At 40.2% G+C, this 19,006-nt stretch overlaps 1 protein-coding gene across 4 annotated transcripts in view; it reads left to right on the forward strand.

The window, feature by feature from the left end:
• The window catches only part of LOC122660397 (phospholipase D delta-like), a 55,308-nt gene extending 37,911 nt beyond the window's left edge, over positions 1-17,397 (forward strand). For 3 of the 4 annotated variants that reach the window (XM_043855694.1, XM_043855691.1, XM_043855690.1), the window contains 4 exons: positions 3,384-3,532; positions 5,130-5,303; positions 13,624-13,821; positions 17,028-17,397. In XM_043855694.1, the coding sequence (XP_043711629.1) occupies positions 3,384-3,532; positions 5,130-5,303; positions 13,624-13,821; positions 17,028-17,324 (818 nt within the window). In that variant the 3' untranslated portion in view covers positions 17,325-17,397. The remainder of the gene's footprint in view (positions 1-3,383; positions 3,533-5,129; positions 5,304-13,623; positions 13,822-17,027) is intronic. The other variant, XM_043855693.1, reaches the window with a different exon arrangement.
• The last annotated feature ends 1,609 nt before the right edge of the window (positions 17,398-19,006 follow it).

The raw sequence follows: 19,006 nt of genomic DNA on the forward strand, positions 1-19,006 counted from the left end.
TCTCCATCCATTGAGACAGGTATACCTTCCTCCACTTCCCCATCCTCAGACCTAGATCTTCCCATTGCTCTTCGCAAGGAAACACGGGCATGTACTAATCCTATTGCCAAGTTTGTTTCCTATGATTCTATCTCACCTACAGGTGTTGCCTTCACTGTGACTATCTCCTCCATATCTATTCCTAAGAATGTAGTAGAGGCTATGGCTGACCCAAAATGGAGAGAAGCAATGAATACAGAGATGGTGGCTCTTGAGAAGAATCACACTTGGGATCTTGTTGAACTCCCAAAAGGGAAAATCCCTGTTGGATGCAGATGGGTATTCATGTCAAGTTCAAATCTGATGGTACTGTGGAGAGGTATAAGGTAAGACTTGTTGCTTAGGGTTATACACAGGTATATGGCATTGATTATCAGGAGACCTTTGCTCCAGTGGCCAAGCATAATTTCATTCGTGTACTTCTCTCAGTGGCTGCAAATCTTGATTGGCGATTGTACCAGCTTGATGTAAAGAATGCATTCTTACATGAGGACTTAGAAGAAGAGGTCTATATGCACTCTCCTCTTGCGTTCAAGCATCCTGGTAGCAGTGGAAAAGTATGTCATCTTAGGGAGGCTCTTTATGGACTCAAACAGTCTCCTAAGGCTTGGTTTGAGAGGTTTAGACAAGCTACCTTACAGAATGGATACACTCAAAGTCAAGCCGGTCACACCTTGTTTATACAAAAGAGGGACAGCACTATTACAGCTCTCATTATAAACGTTGATGACATTGTAGTCATGGGAAACAATGAGGCTGAAATCTCAAAGCTTAAACTTTACTTGGCTCGACAGTTTGAGATCAAAGATCTCGGTCCATTGAAGTATTTTCTGGGGATTGAAGTTTTAAGATCCAAGCAAGGAATCAATGTTTGTCAAAGGAAGTTTGTCCTTGATATGCTTACAGAGACAGGCTACTTAGGGTGCAAACTAGTCTCCTCCCCTATTGATCAGAATCACAAACTAGGGGAAGATTGTGGTGAACCTCTTGTGAACGCTGAAAAATATCAAAGATTGGTAGGCAAGCTAATCTATCTTTCCCTTACCCGACCTGACATAGCCTATGCTGTTGGAGTAGTAAGTCAGTTGATGCATGCACCCAAGATGGGACATCTTGATGCGGTTTACAGGATCCTCAAATATTTGAAGTCATGCCCTAGAAAAGGTCTTCTCTTCTCTAGAAATGGTCACTTAAGGATTGAAGCATACACTGATGCTGACTGGGCTGGATCTATTTCTGATAGAAGATCCACCTCTGGATGCTGTACCTTTGTTGGTGAAAATTTGGTCACCTAGAGAAGTAAGAAGCAACCTGTGGTGGCTAGGTCGAGTGCAGAGGCAGAGTTTAGAACCATGGCTCACGAAGTGTGTGAAATCTTGTGGTTGAAGAAACTTGTCCAAGAATTGGGATTTGAGACTGTTAAACCTATGAGCTTATACTATGATAACAAGTAAGGGTGTCAATTTGGGACCGGAACCGGGAACCGTCCCGTTAAAACCTGGTACCGGACCATCCCATTAGTAAATGGGACGGTACTGGTATCTGATTTTGGTACCGAATGATAAATAGGACGAGACGGTTCTGGGACGGGATTCCCAACAGTACCAGTACCGAAATACCAATTAGGTACCGGATGGTACCCAAACTACTAGTACCGTTTAAAAAGAAAGCGTATATAAGATCTTTTAAAAAAAAAAAAGGGTATAAGAATTACGACTCATTAGGGTTTCACTAATTGCCTTTTGAATACGAAGAGGAAGAACAAGTCAATAGCCATAGCTTGAAGTCTCTCCTCACAGAATCTACTAAAGTGCTATTCCCTCCTCCCTCGACCAACTACATCTACCAGGTTCTTCCTTTTTGCACTTCGTACTTTGTACCATACTACCATGTGACATGTGTGATAAATAGAGTTTTGTTTGGGAAAATCAAAAAGGAAACACAACGGGATTCTTCCATTTTGTAAGACTTCTCTAGATTTAAAAAAATGAGAAGCTTATTATATGTGATCTTAGGAAGTTTGAAGAAGTAAAACTATGATTTCAGTAGACAACTTAGATTTCATGATAGTGAAAAAATTCCACAACACTAATATACCCGCCTTGTTAGAAAAAATTAAACTTCTCCCTTTTTCTACAGTGCCTAGAACCATTTAAGAACCGGTACCGTCCCGTCCCGCTAGTAATCGGGACTGGGATCTAGGTTTGGTCCCGTTAACTAAATGGGACGGCACTGGGATTGGCACTTTTGGTACCGGTACCGGAACAGTCCCGTCCCAAATACCGGGAACCATCCCAATTGATACCCTTAATAACAAGGCAGCCATAAGTATTGCCCACAACCCAGTCCAACATGACAGGACAAAGCATGTTGAGGTTGACAAACATTTTATCAAGGAGAAGATAGAATCAAAAATCATTTGCACTCCTTTTGTGAAGACATATGGACAAGTGGCCGACATCTTCACCAAAGGACTTAGCTCTTATCACTTTGATTGCTTGTTAGACAAGCTGGGCATGTATGACATATGCCATCTAGCTTGAGGGGGAGTGTTAAGAATAGTAGTCAGGGGTATATTTGTATATAACCACATCTTTTATATGTTCTTTATGACATGTGTATAAGGCCAAGGGCCTCTATGTAATTATCTATTCTTTTCAATATAAACAAGTTTGTCTCTAGTTTGAGACATAACACACAAAACCCAAAAATCATGTTTGCTCTCTTGGAGCTTTTCTCTCTTCTTCTTCTACTCTAAAACGTAACATAATTATCACCCACAATTGGGGCTTGGTAGGGTTTCCTTACCTTTGGCAGTAAATTTGATGTTGTTTGAAATGCTGATTCCTGTTACTGTATCTTTCTGCTGAATGATTTAGATTGATTAGATGGTTGAAATTAGGTGTCCTCTTGATTTAATGTGGACTATTATGCAAGGACAATGTTTGTGATCTGGGTGCTTCTCAGGTCCTTGACTATCTTCTTCTTTGCTTGCATCTCCTCTTGAAATTCCAGGACACGCAGAGGAGAAATGATTGTGCTCTTTGTTTTTCTTTGGCTGTGTATATGCTATAATTGGGATTTGTCTCTTCTCAGTATGTTATAAGGGCCTTATGCTTATTGCACAATCAACTATACGTCATGATGTTTTGCAGGTGAGCTGTGATGGTTTAACAATGCTCTGTGTGGCTTAAAGAATTTAAACTCTCTCTTGTTACAATCAACAATCTGCTATGATGTTTATGTTTGTAATGAATACTCTGAAGCAGATACATGTGTATATATACAATGCATGTGCCTACAAAGAATAGGCTTTTGAGGTTTTTGTTCTACTGTTTAAACAGGTGCAGATAATTTAGTGCCTATGGAGATTGCCCTGAAAATTGCTAGCAAAATCGCTGTGAATGAGCGTTTTTCGGTGTATATAGTTATACCAATGTGGCCTGAGGGTGTCCCAACCAGTGCTGCTATGCAAGAAATTCTTTATTGGCAGGTTGAGTTGTTTTCCTCCTTTTTCCATAGGGAAATTTTTCAAGCATTTTTATGGGATATGATCCATATAAAATAATATCAAATGGCTATAACTAACTCTCACATTTTTTTCTTAAATCCCCTTATGATAGTAAGAATGCTTAACTTAAACCCTTCAAACTTCTATTCTTGCTCATTAACATATAATTTTTAAGTTTACATTCACTAAAGTCATGAAATAAAAGTGGAAGAGAATAAACTATTCATAATACATTTTTCCAATAGGGAAAGTATACTTAGTATAGGAATTATAAATGGAGGTTTTAGAAGCCTCATTCTGAGTAAAACTTATTGCACTCAATCTTTATTTATTGAATGTTGTTATAACTATAATGTTCCTATAATCAATAAACTACATAAGCATCATAGTTGTCAAGGCGTCGAGGCGCCTTGCTCCCGCCTTGATTTCTGGGGTCGCCTTGGTCGCCTAAGCGACACCTTGTTGCCTTGTTGGTGTCGACTTGATTTTTAGCCCCCTCAACCACCTTGATTCGCCTAGCCGCCGTAACAATTATGATAAGCATATCACCTTTTGAGTCAGTTGCAACCTAACTGTGCAAGGAAAACATAAAGTGTCACATGAGAGATGCCAAACAGATCAAGAACATGGAGTTTACTGAGGAATTTCCTTATTTTATCCATATGATGAAACATGGGGATTATTGAGGCCTCTTTATTCTTCATGATATGTGGTATTGATGCTCTCCTTTCTGGTTATTAAGATCTTTAGCAAGATAAAGTTTACAAACAAGACCATTATACATGATGCTTCTTATCTCAAGAAACAGAACCACTTCTCTTTTGCCTTTTTTACTTTTTCGGGAAATGTAGCCAACTTAAGCTCAAGTGGTAAGAATTCCGACTGAAGCAGCTTGTTTTTTTGACATGGACTATTCGTATGGTTATTCTGACTGTTTGACAGATGGGGAATAACTTGGATAGGCACATGTTAGAATTGAGAGCCTAACTCAACCATATGGCTCATCATAAGTCTTTCTGCATTTCCCCCTTGTTTTTTTATGGCTTCTGTACTGCACCTAATACCAAATTAAAAAGTTACTTCTTCAAAACTTCAAGATAATATGTGGAGAAATCAGATTGGTCTGAAATAAACCCCTACTTAGATGATGACATGGACTATGTCCACTAGATTTGAGCCCATCAGCTAATTTCATGTGGACGAAAAGCCATTTCTGCTTTCCAACAGGGCTTCAGTTAGGACCACCCTGCTTCCACTTTACCTCCACTTCTTTCTGGTTGTCCAAAAAGAAACACTTTTTTAACCTTTGTTGTCAGTCACCAGAGTTAGCAACAAAGTAATACCATGTCAACTTACCACCATAAGCAACTAGACAAGTCTGGCACCTGTATTTTATGCTCTGATCCAGTAGATGTCAACATGAGAATATAATTCCATATACTTCTTGATGATGTTTTCGTTTGATTCTGTTAATCCAAGTGCTCCTATCTCTATACCACCTTACCTTTCTGAAATGCAGACTTTGAAGACAATACATGATAACCTACTGGTACTTAAAATCCTCCTTAAATTTCTGCAGAGTCAAACAATGGAAATGATGTACAGGATTGTTGGGCAGGCACTTGAAAAGGCAGGCCTAGCTAACCAATACCATCCGCAGGATTATTTGAACTTCTATTGCCTGGGTAAGCGTGAAGATGGTGCACCAGAAGGTTCCGCACAAACAAATCCGTCTTCTGAAAACAGTGCACTGGTGAGGTGTTCTTCTGTCTGCAATGTTTCTGTTACCAGTACTTTTTTTTTTGGTTGGGTGGGGGAGAGGGAGAGAAGTTACCATCGCATTCTAATCAAAATTTTCGTAATCATTCAATGTTTAATCTCAGTTGTCTGAAGAATTTTGTAATCCATATCAGCAGTGTTAGTATTAAAGATTCTTCAAAAGCCTCGCCTTTGAAATAAGAGGTGGAAGTAAAAAAAAAAAAAGACTATATTTTGGGGTTCGCCAAGTCCAGCACCTTGTACTTTTGTAGGACTTAACATGGAGGAAAGCACTTGAGGCAATTTGGAAGGTTTCATCTCAACAATATGAGGTGTACATCATTGATGCATATACCCAACATCAAGGTTTTAGGTCTCGGTTTCGCCAGGCCACGAAATCGTGATCTCTCCAAGATCATGTATTTTTTTTTTCCTGAACTCGATGGTAGGTTTCAGCAGCCATATGGCCAAGATAGGGGCTGAAACTTGACATTCCCCTTATTTTAGGCCTTCTAAACACAGTGGAACCATTAGTTTTTACAAACAAGTTTAGATCGGTGGACAATGTCTGACATATAAAAAATTCATAGTCAACAAACAAGTTTAGATCATGTTTCTATGAAAAATATAGTTTTTGAGATGAATAGTTACCTTAGGTTCTTGAGATGCAGCTTGGAGGAGAGTAGCAGCTTCAATCTTCAATGAACCAAGCTTTGATGGTGTTGGAGGTGTGATATGCCAAAAGAAATGAAAAAAAATTAAAGCTTCAATGGATCGATTGTAATGGAAGATTAAGTAGTCAATAGCAAGGAGGAAGGAGAAGGGAAGAAGAGAAGAAGAGTTGGGAGAGAATCAGTTGTGTGTTGAGAGATTCTCAACACACATATTACTTCATTAATAAACTCTTCTAAATTACACAGGTCTCGCTAGGGAGGTAAAATGAAATAAAACAAGAACAAGAAAAAATACAACTTGGTCATGTCTTCTAACAGGACAATGAAAGAACTACCCTTATACAAGATATTCTAACACTCTAACACTCCCCCTCAAGTTGGAGAATAAATGTCATACATTCCCAGCTTGCACAATAGGATACTAAATAGACTACGAGTGAGACCCTTGGTGAAGATATCTGCTACTTGATCACCCGTCTTCACAAAGGGAGTACAAATGCACCCAGAATCCAGCTTCTCTTTGATGAAGTGACGATCAACGTCAATATGCTTGGTTTGATCATGTTGAACCGGATTATGCAATGCTTATGGCAGCTTTGTTGTCACAGTAAAGTCTCGTTAGCTCTTCAGTTTCAAAGCTCAAGTCTTAAAGAAGCCTCTTCAGCCACATAAGCTCACACACTCCATGAGCCATGGCCCTAAACTCGGCCTCTGCACTGGATCTAGCTACAACTGGTTGTTTCTTGCTCCTCCAGGTAACTAGATTACCACCCACAAAGGTACAGTATCCAGAAGTGGATCTCCTGTCAGAGACTGAACTAGCCCAATCAACATCTGTGTAGCCTTCAATCTGCAAATGGTCATGCCTGGTAAATAGAAGACCTTTTCCTGGACAGGATTTCAAATATCTAATGATGCGATACACTGCATCCAGATGTCCACTCTTGGGAGCATGCATGAACTGACTCACCACCCCAACTGCATAGGAGATGTCTAGTCGAGTCAAGGAGAGATAGATTAGTTTCCCAGCTAATCTTTGGTACTTACTTGCATCTATAAGAGAAGAGCCACATTCATCACCAAGCTTATGATTCGGATCAATGGGGCAAGTGGTTGGTTTGCACCCCATCATCCCTGTCTCTTTCAGAAGATCCAAGACAAATTTCCTTTGGCATATGTTGATTCCTTTCCTTTATCTAGATACTTCAATCCCCAAGAAGTATTTCAAGAGTCCAAGGTCTTTGATCTCGAACTATTTAGTCAGATAAGACTTCAATCTGTTTATCTCAGCAACATCATTCCCAGTTACCACGATGTCATCAACGTAGACAATGAGGGCTGTAACTGTGCCATTACCCCTCCTGATAAACAAGGTGTGGTCAGCTTGACTCTGATAATACCCATTCTTTAGAATGGCTTGTCTAAATCTCTCAAACCAGGCCTTAGGGGACTGCTTGAGGCCATAGAGAGCTTTCTTCAAGAGACACACTTTCCTTTCAGCTGAGGGACACTTAAAACCAGGTGGAGGCTGCATGTCCACTTCTTCTGCTAAATCTCCATGAAGAAATGCATTCTTCACATCTAATTGGTACATTGGCCAATCTTTATTGGCTGCCACTGAAAGGAGAACCCTGATTGAGTTATGCTTGGCTATAGGGGCAAAAGTCTCCTGGTAGTCAATGTCGTACACTTGACTATACCCTTTTGCAACCAGCCTAGCTTTGTACCTTTCTACTGTACCATCGAATCTATACTTGATTGTATAGACCCATCTGCATCCAACTGGAGTTCTCCCCCTGGGAAGATCAACAAGTGTCCAAGTATTGTTCTTCTCTAGAGCCACCATTTCCTCAGTCATTGCTTGCATCCATTTTGGATCGGATAAGGCCTCTGTGACATTTTTGGGAATGGAAGAAGACTCTAGGGCAATGGAAAAAGCAATACCTGTAGGAGAAATGGAGTCATAGGAAACAAACTGGGCTATGGGGTTGGTACAGGCTCTCTTCTCTTTTCTCATAGCAATGGGAAGATCTAATTCAGAAGGAGGGGAATTACCTGACTGAGGAGGATGAGACTGAGGATGTGGATCCAAAGAGGGGTTTTGGCAAGGTTGCTTATACCATGGTTGTTTCCCTTTCCCCTTTAACAAGCATTCACCTCTTGTGAATACACCATCTTCTTTGAATCTTATTCCCTTGTATTCTTTTTTCCTGCTAGCATCACCACCACTACTAGCATCAATATCAACAACACCATCAGCTTTCCTGCTAGCATCACCACCACTACTAGCATCAATATCAACAACACCATCAGCATCAGTATCATCAACAACATCCACTTCTTTGTACTTTCCAATATCAAATAGGAATGGGGAAGTGGAGGTAGGTAAGGGAGATAGAAAGGGAATGACATCAGCATTCTGTTCACTGCTAGTACTCTCCTCCTGAACAGAATGTTGAGGGGAAGAAAAATAAGGGATAGACTCAAAGAAGGTGACATCTTTGGAGAGAAGTCGCCTTCGGGAAGGAGGATGATAGCACTTATACCCTTTGGTTGAATTAGAGTAGCCCAAGAAGACACACTTGAGAGCTTTGGGATCAAGCTTGGTACGGGCTGATTTGTTGACATGAACATAACAGACACAACCAAAGACTCTTGGAGTCGAGGAGAAAACTGAGGATTGAGGAGAAAGAAGAGCCAAGGGGGACTTAGAGCCAAGGAGAGGAGTTGGCATCCAATTAATAAGAAAGGCAACGGTAAGAAGTGCATCAGACCAGAAAGTCTTAGGCACATGCATACCAAAGAGAAGACTCCTGGTGATTTCCAGCAAATGGCGGTTTTGCGCTCAGCCACCCCATTTTGCTGTGGGGTGTCAACACAAGCCAGTTGATGGATGATGCCATTATCAGTAAAGAACTGTTGGAGCCCCCCATACATGTACTCACCCCCCTTATCAGACCTAACAAGTTGGATTCGAGTACCAAACTGAGTACGGATAAGTTGATAAAAATCCTTAAAGGCATCACAAACATCACTCTTTTGTTTCAACAAAACAGTCCAAGTAGACCGAGAATAGTCATCCACAAATGAAACAAAGTAATGAAATCCAGACAAAGTAGTAGGGGAAGGCCCCCAAACATCAGTATGAACAAAAGAAAAAGGTGCAGTAGATCTATTACCACGATAAGGATAAGAAGTACGACAATGTTTAGCAAAAATACAAGATTCACACTGAAAAACATAAGATGAAGGAAAAGAAGTAAACAAGTGGGATAACTGTCTCCTCATAACAATAAAAGAGGGATGACCCAAACAGTGATGCCAAAGCATTACAGACTCCGAAGTACTACGGTCACTCCGACCACAAACATAAGTTGCAGCAGTAGATTGAGCAGGTAACCGTGGCTCAAGAAGATAGAGTCCTCCTTTCTTAGTCCCACTGCCAATAACCCTCTTTGTCTCCAAATCCTGAAATACACAATAGGAAGGAAAGAAAGCGATACAACAATGTAAGGATTTGGTGAGATGACTCACGGATAATAGGTTAGTAGCAAAATCAGGAACATGAAGGACAGACTCAAGGGAAATAGAAGGAATAACTCGCACATTACCCTTACCAAAGATAGAAGAAAGGGAACCATCAGCAACCCTTACCTTGTCCCGGCCAGAGCAAATGGAGTAGGAATCAAAGTACTGTAACATACCAGTCATGTGATCAGAGGCTCCGGAGTCAATGATCCAAGTGGGTGTAGTAAGAGGAGTAGATGAGACCTGCAGAGCTGAGGCAAAAGTAGTAGATCCTCCAAAGGTAGAACTAGTAGCGGACCCTCCAAGGTGAGACATCAGCCGACGGAAGGCTGCAATATCATCCTATGAGAGGGAATCAGGAGCCGGCTGGGGTCCAGGTGGGTCAAACTCAGATGTCGCAGAGTGAGCCCAAGCTCCCCCTCGCTTGCCTCCACGGGTACTAGATGAACCACCACGCATACCAGGGGGCTGTCCATGTAGATCCCAACACCTGTCCTTGGTGTGTCCAAGCTTGCCACAATGATCACATTTGAATCGCTCACGGTGATCTCCACGAGTTGGTCCTTGGCTTTTCCCCCCACTTTTCCAGTCTCTGTGGGAACTAGAAACAAGAGCAGATCTCTGTGGATGGTGCAACATCCATGGTGGTTCTCCTGGTTTCCTCACTTTGCAAGTAGCTGCACACTTCATCCAGAGATGGAAAGTAAGATCTGTCTAAGATTTGCAGGCGAAGAGGCTCATACTCTGGGTTAAGACCACCAAACAAAATAAGGATCCTTTCCTTTTCTTGGCTCCTGTAGACCTTTGCCTGATCATCAGAATTGGACAACTGGAGGTTGTTATAGTGATCATATTCCTCCCATAAGCTAATAACAGAGTTGTAGTACTCTGATATACTACTATCACCCTGTTTCATATGGATGATCTTTTGGAGGATTTGATACACCTTTGTTGCATCTCCAACTCTGTCAAAAACTTTGGAGACACTGTCCCAGATATCTTTCGCAGTCTCCTTACTCATAAACCTCCTACCTATCTCAGGTTTCATGGAGAATATCATCCAAGTCATAACAGTGGAGTTCTCAGTCTCCCACTTTAGATAACCTGGATCAGTTATAGCAGGAGCTATGATAGACCCTGTAATGTATCCCAATTTTCCCCTACTGTGTAAGGACAACTTCACAGATCGTGACCAATCCAAGTAGTTGGTATTATCCAACTTCACGACAGAGATCTGGGTGTTGGGGTTATCAAAGGAAGCCATGGTTGGGAACCCACTACTCAGGCTGCCAGCTGTAGTAGGTCCACTGACTTCAGAATCTTGTCCAGACACAGTAGACATAATAGGCAAACACTTCAACAATCAACACACTGTTTTTGCTCAAATAGGGAGTATACTCAACCCAAATAAAGAAGGCAAGCCAATACACAAATAGTGCTTAATCAACCAAATCACTAGGCTGAGACCAAGCCTAGAAAATAGCAGGCATACAGAGAGCAAAAAATAAGCATAACTCAAACCAAATCCTTCTAACAGCCAAGGAACTTCAGTATAACACCCAACAAGTGTACCAAGATGCACACATTCCATTCTCAGCAACAAACAAGCATCCGATGCAGCAATCTTCGAAAAAAGGTCACACAAAAAACAGAAACAGAGCTGCTAATACCTGTACAGCAGCAATCTTCCAATCTTCCACCTTCAAGAACAAGCTCTTAGGGCTTCAAAACAACACTCCCATACGACTTGAATGAGTCAAGTTCCAAGGCAAACCAATCTGCCAAAGGCAGAATCGAACTTGAAATAGCCCACTGGGCGGAAAAACAGAGTTTGTTTCCAAAGTTTCACAACAGTTGGGAGCTAAATACCTTCATACCACTCATCACACACATACCACTATCAACACTATTTTACCTGCTAACATTAACTTCCAATTCCCTGGTTTACTGATCGGAGGACTTTTTGAACCTGCACTTAAACTAGCTCAGTGGCTTTTTACATTTTGATAGATGGCCATCATATGTTAACAGATGCAGGTAGCCTAAACACCACTGATGGTACTGAAGCTGCGCTGATAGGCCTTTACCATGGATGGTTCACTGCATGGGATGCAAACATTAGGCTACGGGGCATATGGACTGTTGATAGGACTTTATATAATTTGTTTAAATATCCTTTCTCGCTCCCCATCCCTTGGGCTTCCACCGGCGTTTACTGTGAATTGTTAGATTCGATGTTGAACTCTGCTAGCGTAGGTTTAAACTATACCCCTCTAACCCTTATAAACTCTAATACTTAGGACTGTTCTTAGGCTTGTAGTCTCTTTTGGTGTGTTTTTGCATACGTTAATTTTCCATCAAAAAAAAAAAATACCCTTCCTCTCAACAACCAAGAGGTTAGGGGTCTGAGACAACTTCCCTAGGCGATTCAAAAGCGCTAGGTCTCACTCCAAGAGATGGAGAGAAGAAGGAGAACCAAGGCACATGCTTCACAGGTTGGCGGTAGCTTGGCAGGCATCTTCCAAAGCTTCAAAACACTTTAGCAGCTCCTAAACCTCCCTCCATATGGACTTGGTTTGAAGAATACTACTCCCAAGATTGTAGGAAGTATAGTATCTCACATATACAACCTCTAATGGAACCCCCTTTACATTTATAGGATTCCAAAGAGAGGAGAAGACAACCACTGAGCTGAGCCGACTCTCAAACCAGAGATCCTAGCTCTGATACCAAGTTAAAGCTTCAATGGATCGATTCTAATGGAAGATTAAGGAGTTAACAGTAAGGAGGAAGGAGAAGGGAAGAAGAGAAGAAGAGTTGGGAGAGAATCGGTTGTGTGTTGAGAGATTCTCAACACACATATTACTTCATTAACAAACTCTTCTAAATTACACAGGCCTCCCTAGGGAGGTAAAATGAAATAAAACAAGAACAAGAAAAAATACAACTTGGTCATGTCTTCTAACAGGACAATGACAGAACTACCCTTATACAAGGTATTCTAACACTCTAACAAAAAAAACCCCCGAAGATGGAGTTTCCCCTTCACAGAGGCAAGACAGGTGAGAGAGAGGCGAGAGCAAGTCGAGATCTCGTTGAGTTATGTGTTTTATGAGGCTTTAATAAGGTCTGGTCGACCGAGTCGAACCGAAACGAGACATAAGCTCGAGATCTCGGTCAAGATATGGTATTATTTATGTATCACATGTAATCTAGTCTCGAGATGCTATGAAACCGAGATAAAAGCAAGATCTCGCCGAGATCTTGAACTATGCCCAACATCATCAAAAATAGTGGGCCATGTGCTTTTTACATGGATCCAACACTATTTTCTGAAACAACATTAGTGCTCCTTATGTTAAGCCTTATATATTAGTATTTTGGACTTCACGCTTTTCTTGGAATTTTTAAATCCTTTGGTTTCATTGATCATACAAATAGGATGTTAAATAAAGTAGAATGGCAGAAAAAGATTCATGTAGCTACACCAAATAGTTGGGGAAGGTTCAGTTGAGGTGAGTTTGTTTGAATTGACCATGTACCAAAACTGTTCTTTAATCTTTTTGCCATGTGTCTGTGCTCTCTCTTCTTTTTTTGCCTCAACGAGAGACTGAATAAGATGTTTTGATACATAAGTTTCATGAAAACATCGATGGATGCCTCATTATCCATGTGAGTCATCAACTAGGACATAACAATTTTCTTCAAAAAAATGACTGGTTCATATCACCAATGAGTAAAAAATCCAAATTTATTTATTAGTATTTTCGTGATCTTAACATACTTCCTAGATCATGCTCAAGGTACTTTTAGGAAGATATATGCGTCCTTATCTTTCCCAGCTGAGTGTGATCTGGATTGGTTTTGGATTGCTTCACACTAACAGGATTGGATAATCCATATTTAGCTGGGAGCAGTCCAGGCCAATCCTGATCGAGACCAAGGTCTACCTGTCCTTGAAATGAGGCAGTAATGAACTGGAGAAGCTTTTTCCTGCATATGTAAGATTTGTTCTGTTCTATAAATACACACTTTAATATGAAATAATGTACGAGCTTGATTTTGTAAAATAGCTCAACAGTATAATCTTTCTCCCCATGTGTGATTATACAGGGATTAGCTCAAAAGTTTCGCAGATTTATGATTTATGTCCATGCCAAAGGGATGATAGTTGATGATGAATATGTAATCATGGGATCTGCAAACATTAACCAAAGATCTTTGGATGGTTCAAGGGACACAGAAATTGCTATGGGCAGTTATCAACCATGTTACACATGGGCAAGAAAGAATTGTCATCCACGAGGCCAGGTTTGGAACTTTGATTCTTCCATTCAATTTTAAATAACAGGTTGCCAAGTTTAGAGTGCTTAGTAAATGAAGCTGATTTAGAGTTGACCATTTTTCTTTCACCATTTGTTTTTTAAGGCATCTGCTGCAGCCAAACATTGGTTAATCTTCCTTTTAGTCTGTGTAACATTTGTAATAGTTGTATGGCCCCGTTGCAAGATGCTTCTATACATGGTCCTAATGAAAACTGTTGAACTAAAATTCAATTCTGTCAATCTGCGCACTGCAACAAAACAATGCTAAAACTACCACTTGCCAAACTCAAATAACTACCCTTTGCCAAATTAAAGTACACTCAAAAGGATCTTGCACACTAAATTCTAGGTCCAAATTCTCAGTTTAAGTCGAGTTTCAACCCTCCCCAAAAACAGGGTCAAATTCTGTCCTGTCTGCATGTGTGACCCAAGTTTGCATTAGGTTGCCATACCAAATGAATTTGGATGGAGCCCAATTCGGTGCAGTAAACTGTCCCCAAGTCATTCACGTACACACAAAATATGGGGTCCAAATTCCTTCCCCATAAGGAGATCCACATGTTCTCTGATCGGCAGACTGATTCTGTCCTCAACAGGTTACATGGTTTCATCCACCCATGAACTTGTATCCAAGTTCTAGAATTCTATCCTTATAACAGTAATATAATCTGATGATATTAATTGTGAATTCAATCTCAGATTCGCAAAAACGCAAACTAAGGATAAAAATCAACTAACCTGATATTGCTTGCTTGAACCGATTTAGTTTCACATAGAATATTAAATCAAACCCGCACCCAAACTTACTGTTTATGGGGCGTCGTTGGCCAAATCCTCGGAGATTTCTCAAGTTCTTCTTTTCCTCCCTGCTCTCCAGGTCTTCCAGACGTGAAAAAAAAGAAAGGGATTAAGAACAGATGTTGTTGTATTTATTCAGCCCAGGAGGTAAAGAGGGTGCATTGCAGAATATCTTCCCTGCAGATTTCTGCTCGGCCCTCATCTTGCAAATCGCAAGAGCCTCCTTGCTCTCTTTTCTTAAAAAACTTGGAGAGAATCCTGTTCTTTTTTTTTTCCTCCAGATCTCTCTCTACTTATTCTTCAAGGCAGCACACACACAACAGTACTCTCTCTTTTTTTTTTTGATAAAATATTTTATTGACGAAGGAACAAAGTTCCTGCAGAGTCCAAATACAACAAAGAAGAGATGGACGAAGGAGGGGAATCAGACCAACAACAACAATGCTGAGCAGCCGCTGCCGAAGAAGCAAGACTATCAGCTACAGAATTGGCTTCCCTAAATGTATGTATGAACTGAATTTCTTCAAAAAGGGGAATGAGCTGTAGGCAGTCATGGATGATTGTAGCAATCCTCCAAGGATGAGCAAGAGAGTTGCCTTTTAAAATGTGAATTACAAAGAGATTGTCACTCTCAATAATCAATTTCCTGAAGTTCCAACTGAAAGCAAGTTGCATAGCCTTGCACACCGCGATAGCTTCTGCAACAAAGGCATGATTCCGACCAATTCCAATAGAGAAGCAGCCAAAAAAAGTGGAATAGGCATTACAACAGTACTCTCTCCTCTGTTTCTTCTTGTGGATTCCTCTTTTCCTCTCTCTCTTTTTGTTTTTTTCTCTTCTCTTCTCTTGCTTGCTGCTTGGGTTGGAGTTTAGAATATGATAGACCCCATTTTTAATCTCCAAAAACCGACTTTAGAAAAAGAGGTCTCACACACAAACTCTCTCCCTTTTTACTTCTCCTATTTTCTCTCCCTCCTCTCTCTCGACTCCCAACTTATCTCAACTGGCTGCATGAGTTGAGTAGGTCTCTCTCCTTTCTTTTTTTTTCCTTGCATTTTCTTCTCCCATTGTCTCTCCTTATCTTTTCAGACTGCCCTCCTCTCAAACTGACTGCTTAAGAATATTTCACGTTTCTGAAAACCTCCTTATTGATTAGGGATTAACTTTCTTTCTTCTTTATTTACCTCAACCGACATTAGAAAGAGAGATCATACACGCACAACCCTCTCCTCCTTTTTCTCCTTTTAAAACCTGGTTCCAAGGAGAACACTGAAATCGTATGTACAAGAAGATCCCATTCAGTTCAGAATAGAAAAAAACCCAATTAAATAGACTTTTTAAGAATCCAAATAATAAAAGAATTTTTATTTCAGTTGTACTCACTGTACTTTTACAATCAGCTGGGTTTAGGAAATAATAATGTGACAAAATTTTCAACTGTTCACCCAACCCAGCTGGCCGAGTCTATCTCAATGCATGCTGGATAATTTAACTAGAAACTGGCCAAATCATAACAAACTGCTGGCCAAAACCTGCTGGGCTGTATTAAATAAAATGGTCTAGAATGGCCTATTTTAGTAGACCGGAATTGGTTTGGTTCAAACTGAACCACTAGAGCAATTATGTTGGACCAATAACACATGAACCATTCAACTGAACCAAAATTGACTTGGTTCAATTACCAACATCAGCCACCTGACATCATGCACACACAACTTCACATACATACACTTCATATTACAGTCGACTTTTCTCAAACAATTCTCAAAGCATTATTATGACACATGGAACATTCAGAATGGAGGAAAAATAACATATGACGGACTAGATGATCAGATAAACATGTCAACCAAGTTTGAGACTAACCAAACTGCGACATGGCAGATTTAGCTTGCCTTCACAGGCCACCACTTTGAGCCACATAAGGATGATCTGGTCAAGCCAACCATTGATTAGTCTAGAGTCTAGACATTGGATTAGACACATGTTAAGTTTCAGATGCCATCTCTACCATATGACTTACCCATAATGTATTGAATTTTTACCTTTGTATTATCCAAAGACGATTTCAACCAACTGAGAAAATGCCTCTGGGCTGAACTTACCTAATGAAAAGATGGTGAGATGGACATGTACATAAAATTTGAGCACCAACTGAGCTGCCACATGACAGATATTTAGGGGCATGTAGACAATGTTATCTTGACTGGCTGCCTTTTGGTAGGTAAACATTTTCTGAATAGTTCTTTGCATGAAGTTCATTCACCCCTTCTATCTTGTGCATGGCTTGTGGCTCTTGGGTAATAGATGTGAACATTTTGTTTTTTTGATGAAAAAGTGTGAAGCTTATATGGATGTCTTCTACCTAATTGATCTATTTGCAATAAATTGCAGGTATATGGTTATCGGATGTCTCTCTGGGCTGAGCATCTTGGTATACTAGAAGAATGTTTTCGCGAACCACAAACTCTTGATTGTGTTATGTGTGTTAATAAATTAGCACAACGTAACTGGAAGTCATATGTGTCTGTGGAGAATAATAATGAAATGAAGGGACACTTAATGTCATATCCAGTCAAGGTGTCCAGGGATGGGAAGGTTGGGCCAATGCCTGGCTATGAAAGCTTTCCTGATGTGGGAGGTAAGATTCTCGGAGCCCCAACCAATCTTCCTGATGCTCTAACGACATGAGAAGTCCATTGTACTCCAGAAGAAAATCACCTAAGGTCAACCCCAAAACCCATGGAAAAAAATCAGACCTTGAGTCTACAAAACCACTGAAAGATATCATAGTGGCTCAAAGACATGGTGTAGATTATAAATTTAATAGAATCTGATTCAATGGTGAACCCCAAATGAACAATGCTACTACTCTGCCTGCCTGACAGAGACTTATTCATTCTGGGCTGATGTGTATATGTATAGTTATTAAAACAAGAAGAAAAGAAGCTCCTATCTGTGTAGCATATTTTATTTTCATCTTAGTAAGCATATCTAAGAAACTGTTCTTGGCTGTACTATTGTGATTGATGGAAGCATATTATCTTATTATGTAGATATTTACTAATAATTTTTTTTATTGGAAAGTAATAATTATTTTTTGCAATGAAGATCTATAACTTTAAGTCTAGAATTCATCATTTATCTTAAGAAACCTAGTTTCACCTATTTCTGGATAAGCTGACAATTCAGAATATTGAATTATCTGGTAGGATATTGGGTTGTTAATGTATAACTGAAATCAATGGGAATAAGGACCAGTGGCTCTAAGTAGTTCAGTGTGGTCCATTTTGATATGCTCCTAAATTTGATGAAATTTCTGAGCGTGTTTGTCAAATGAGATGTATCAGTGAAGCAAACAAGCTTAATTACCGTCCAGGACAAAATAAGATCATGTCATTTCATGATTCTTTGGACCATGGATTTTGTATAATAGTTTGTCCTTTTTTTTTTCTTTTTTTTTTTTTTTTGGGGGGGGGGGGGGGCGGAGGGGGGGAATTTTGCTGCTACACTTGTAGCAGGAATGTCCCTTCTATAAGGCTTGCAGCCAAGGAAATGGAATAATTCATTTCCCCTTCGGGTTCATAAATACCCTCCTAGGTTTTAGTATTTTCTAAAATACCCTATAAGATCCCATTTCTTTGGCTGCCAGCCTTGTAGCAGGAACATTCCTTCGTCCGTTGGGGGGTGGGGGGAGAGAGATTTGGTAGGGATTTGATGAAATATTGCTGCACTGGAAATAAATAAAAATTAAACGTAGTCAAAAGGAGAATTCTATCCGACCTAGAAAAGCCCCACCCCAAGAGTAACATCATCTAGAAGAGAGAGAACATCTCTCTATTTCTAGAAATAAACTCTAAGACAAATGGGGAAACAATCTGTTTCTTTCATGATATTATTGGCTATCTCCAACAATCATTCCTCCATGGGGTTTTTCTCACTTTGATTTTTGACAAGTGAGGGAGTGTACTTTTTCTTTGAACGAATCCTAAATTCCCCCAAAAAAAACTCATTTCAGATTCTTACAATTTCTTCAAGCCTTGAACCAAACCATCAGCATTCCCACCTCCCAAAATGAATAAATGAAAAAGTATTAAGGTACCAACGAAACCAATTATGTACTGCCCTTGGCCTCATCCCTTTGGCTACCATAGCATTAGCAATGCTGAAAACTTGGTTTTCACAATCTTCAATTCCAAAATGCTGCCAGCATGTCTCCAGAAATTGTATTGGATAAATGCTCTTCATAAGCAACGATAAATGTGGGGCAACTTATAGCAGTACCACTGCATGTTAGGTTTTTTCCTTCGTGATCAACTATTCGCCTAACCCAAGATAAGCCCCACTCGTGAGTCGTGATTCATTGCGACAGA

The sequence above is a fragment of the Telopea speciosissima genome, chromosome 4 (genome assembly GCF_018873765.1).
Source record: "Telopea speciosissima isolate NSW1024214 ecotype Mountain lineage chromosome 4, Tspe_v1, whole genome shotgun sequence".
NCBI lineage: Eukaryota > Viridiplantae > Streptophyta > Magnoliopsida > Proteales > Proteaceae > Telopea > Telopea speciosissima.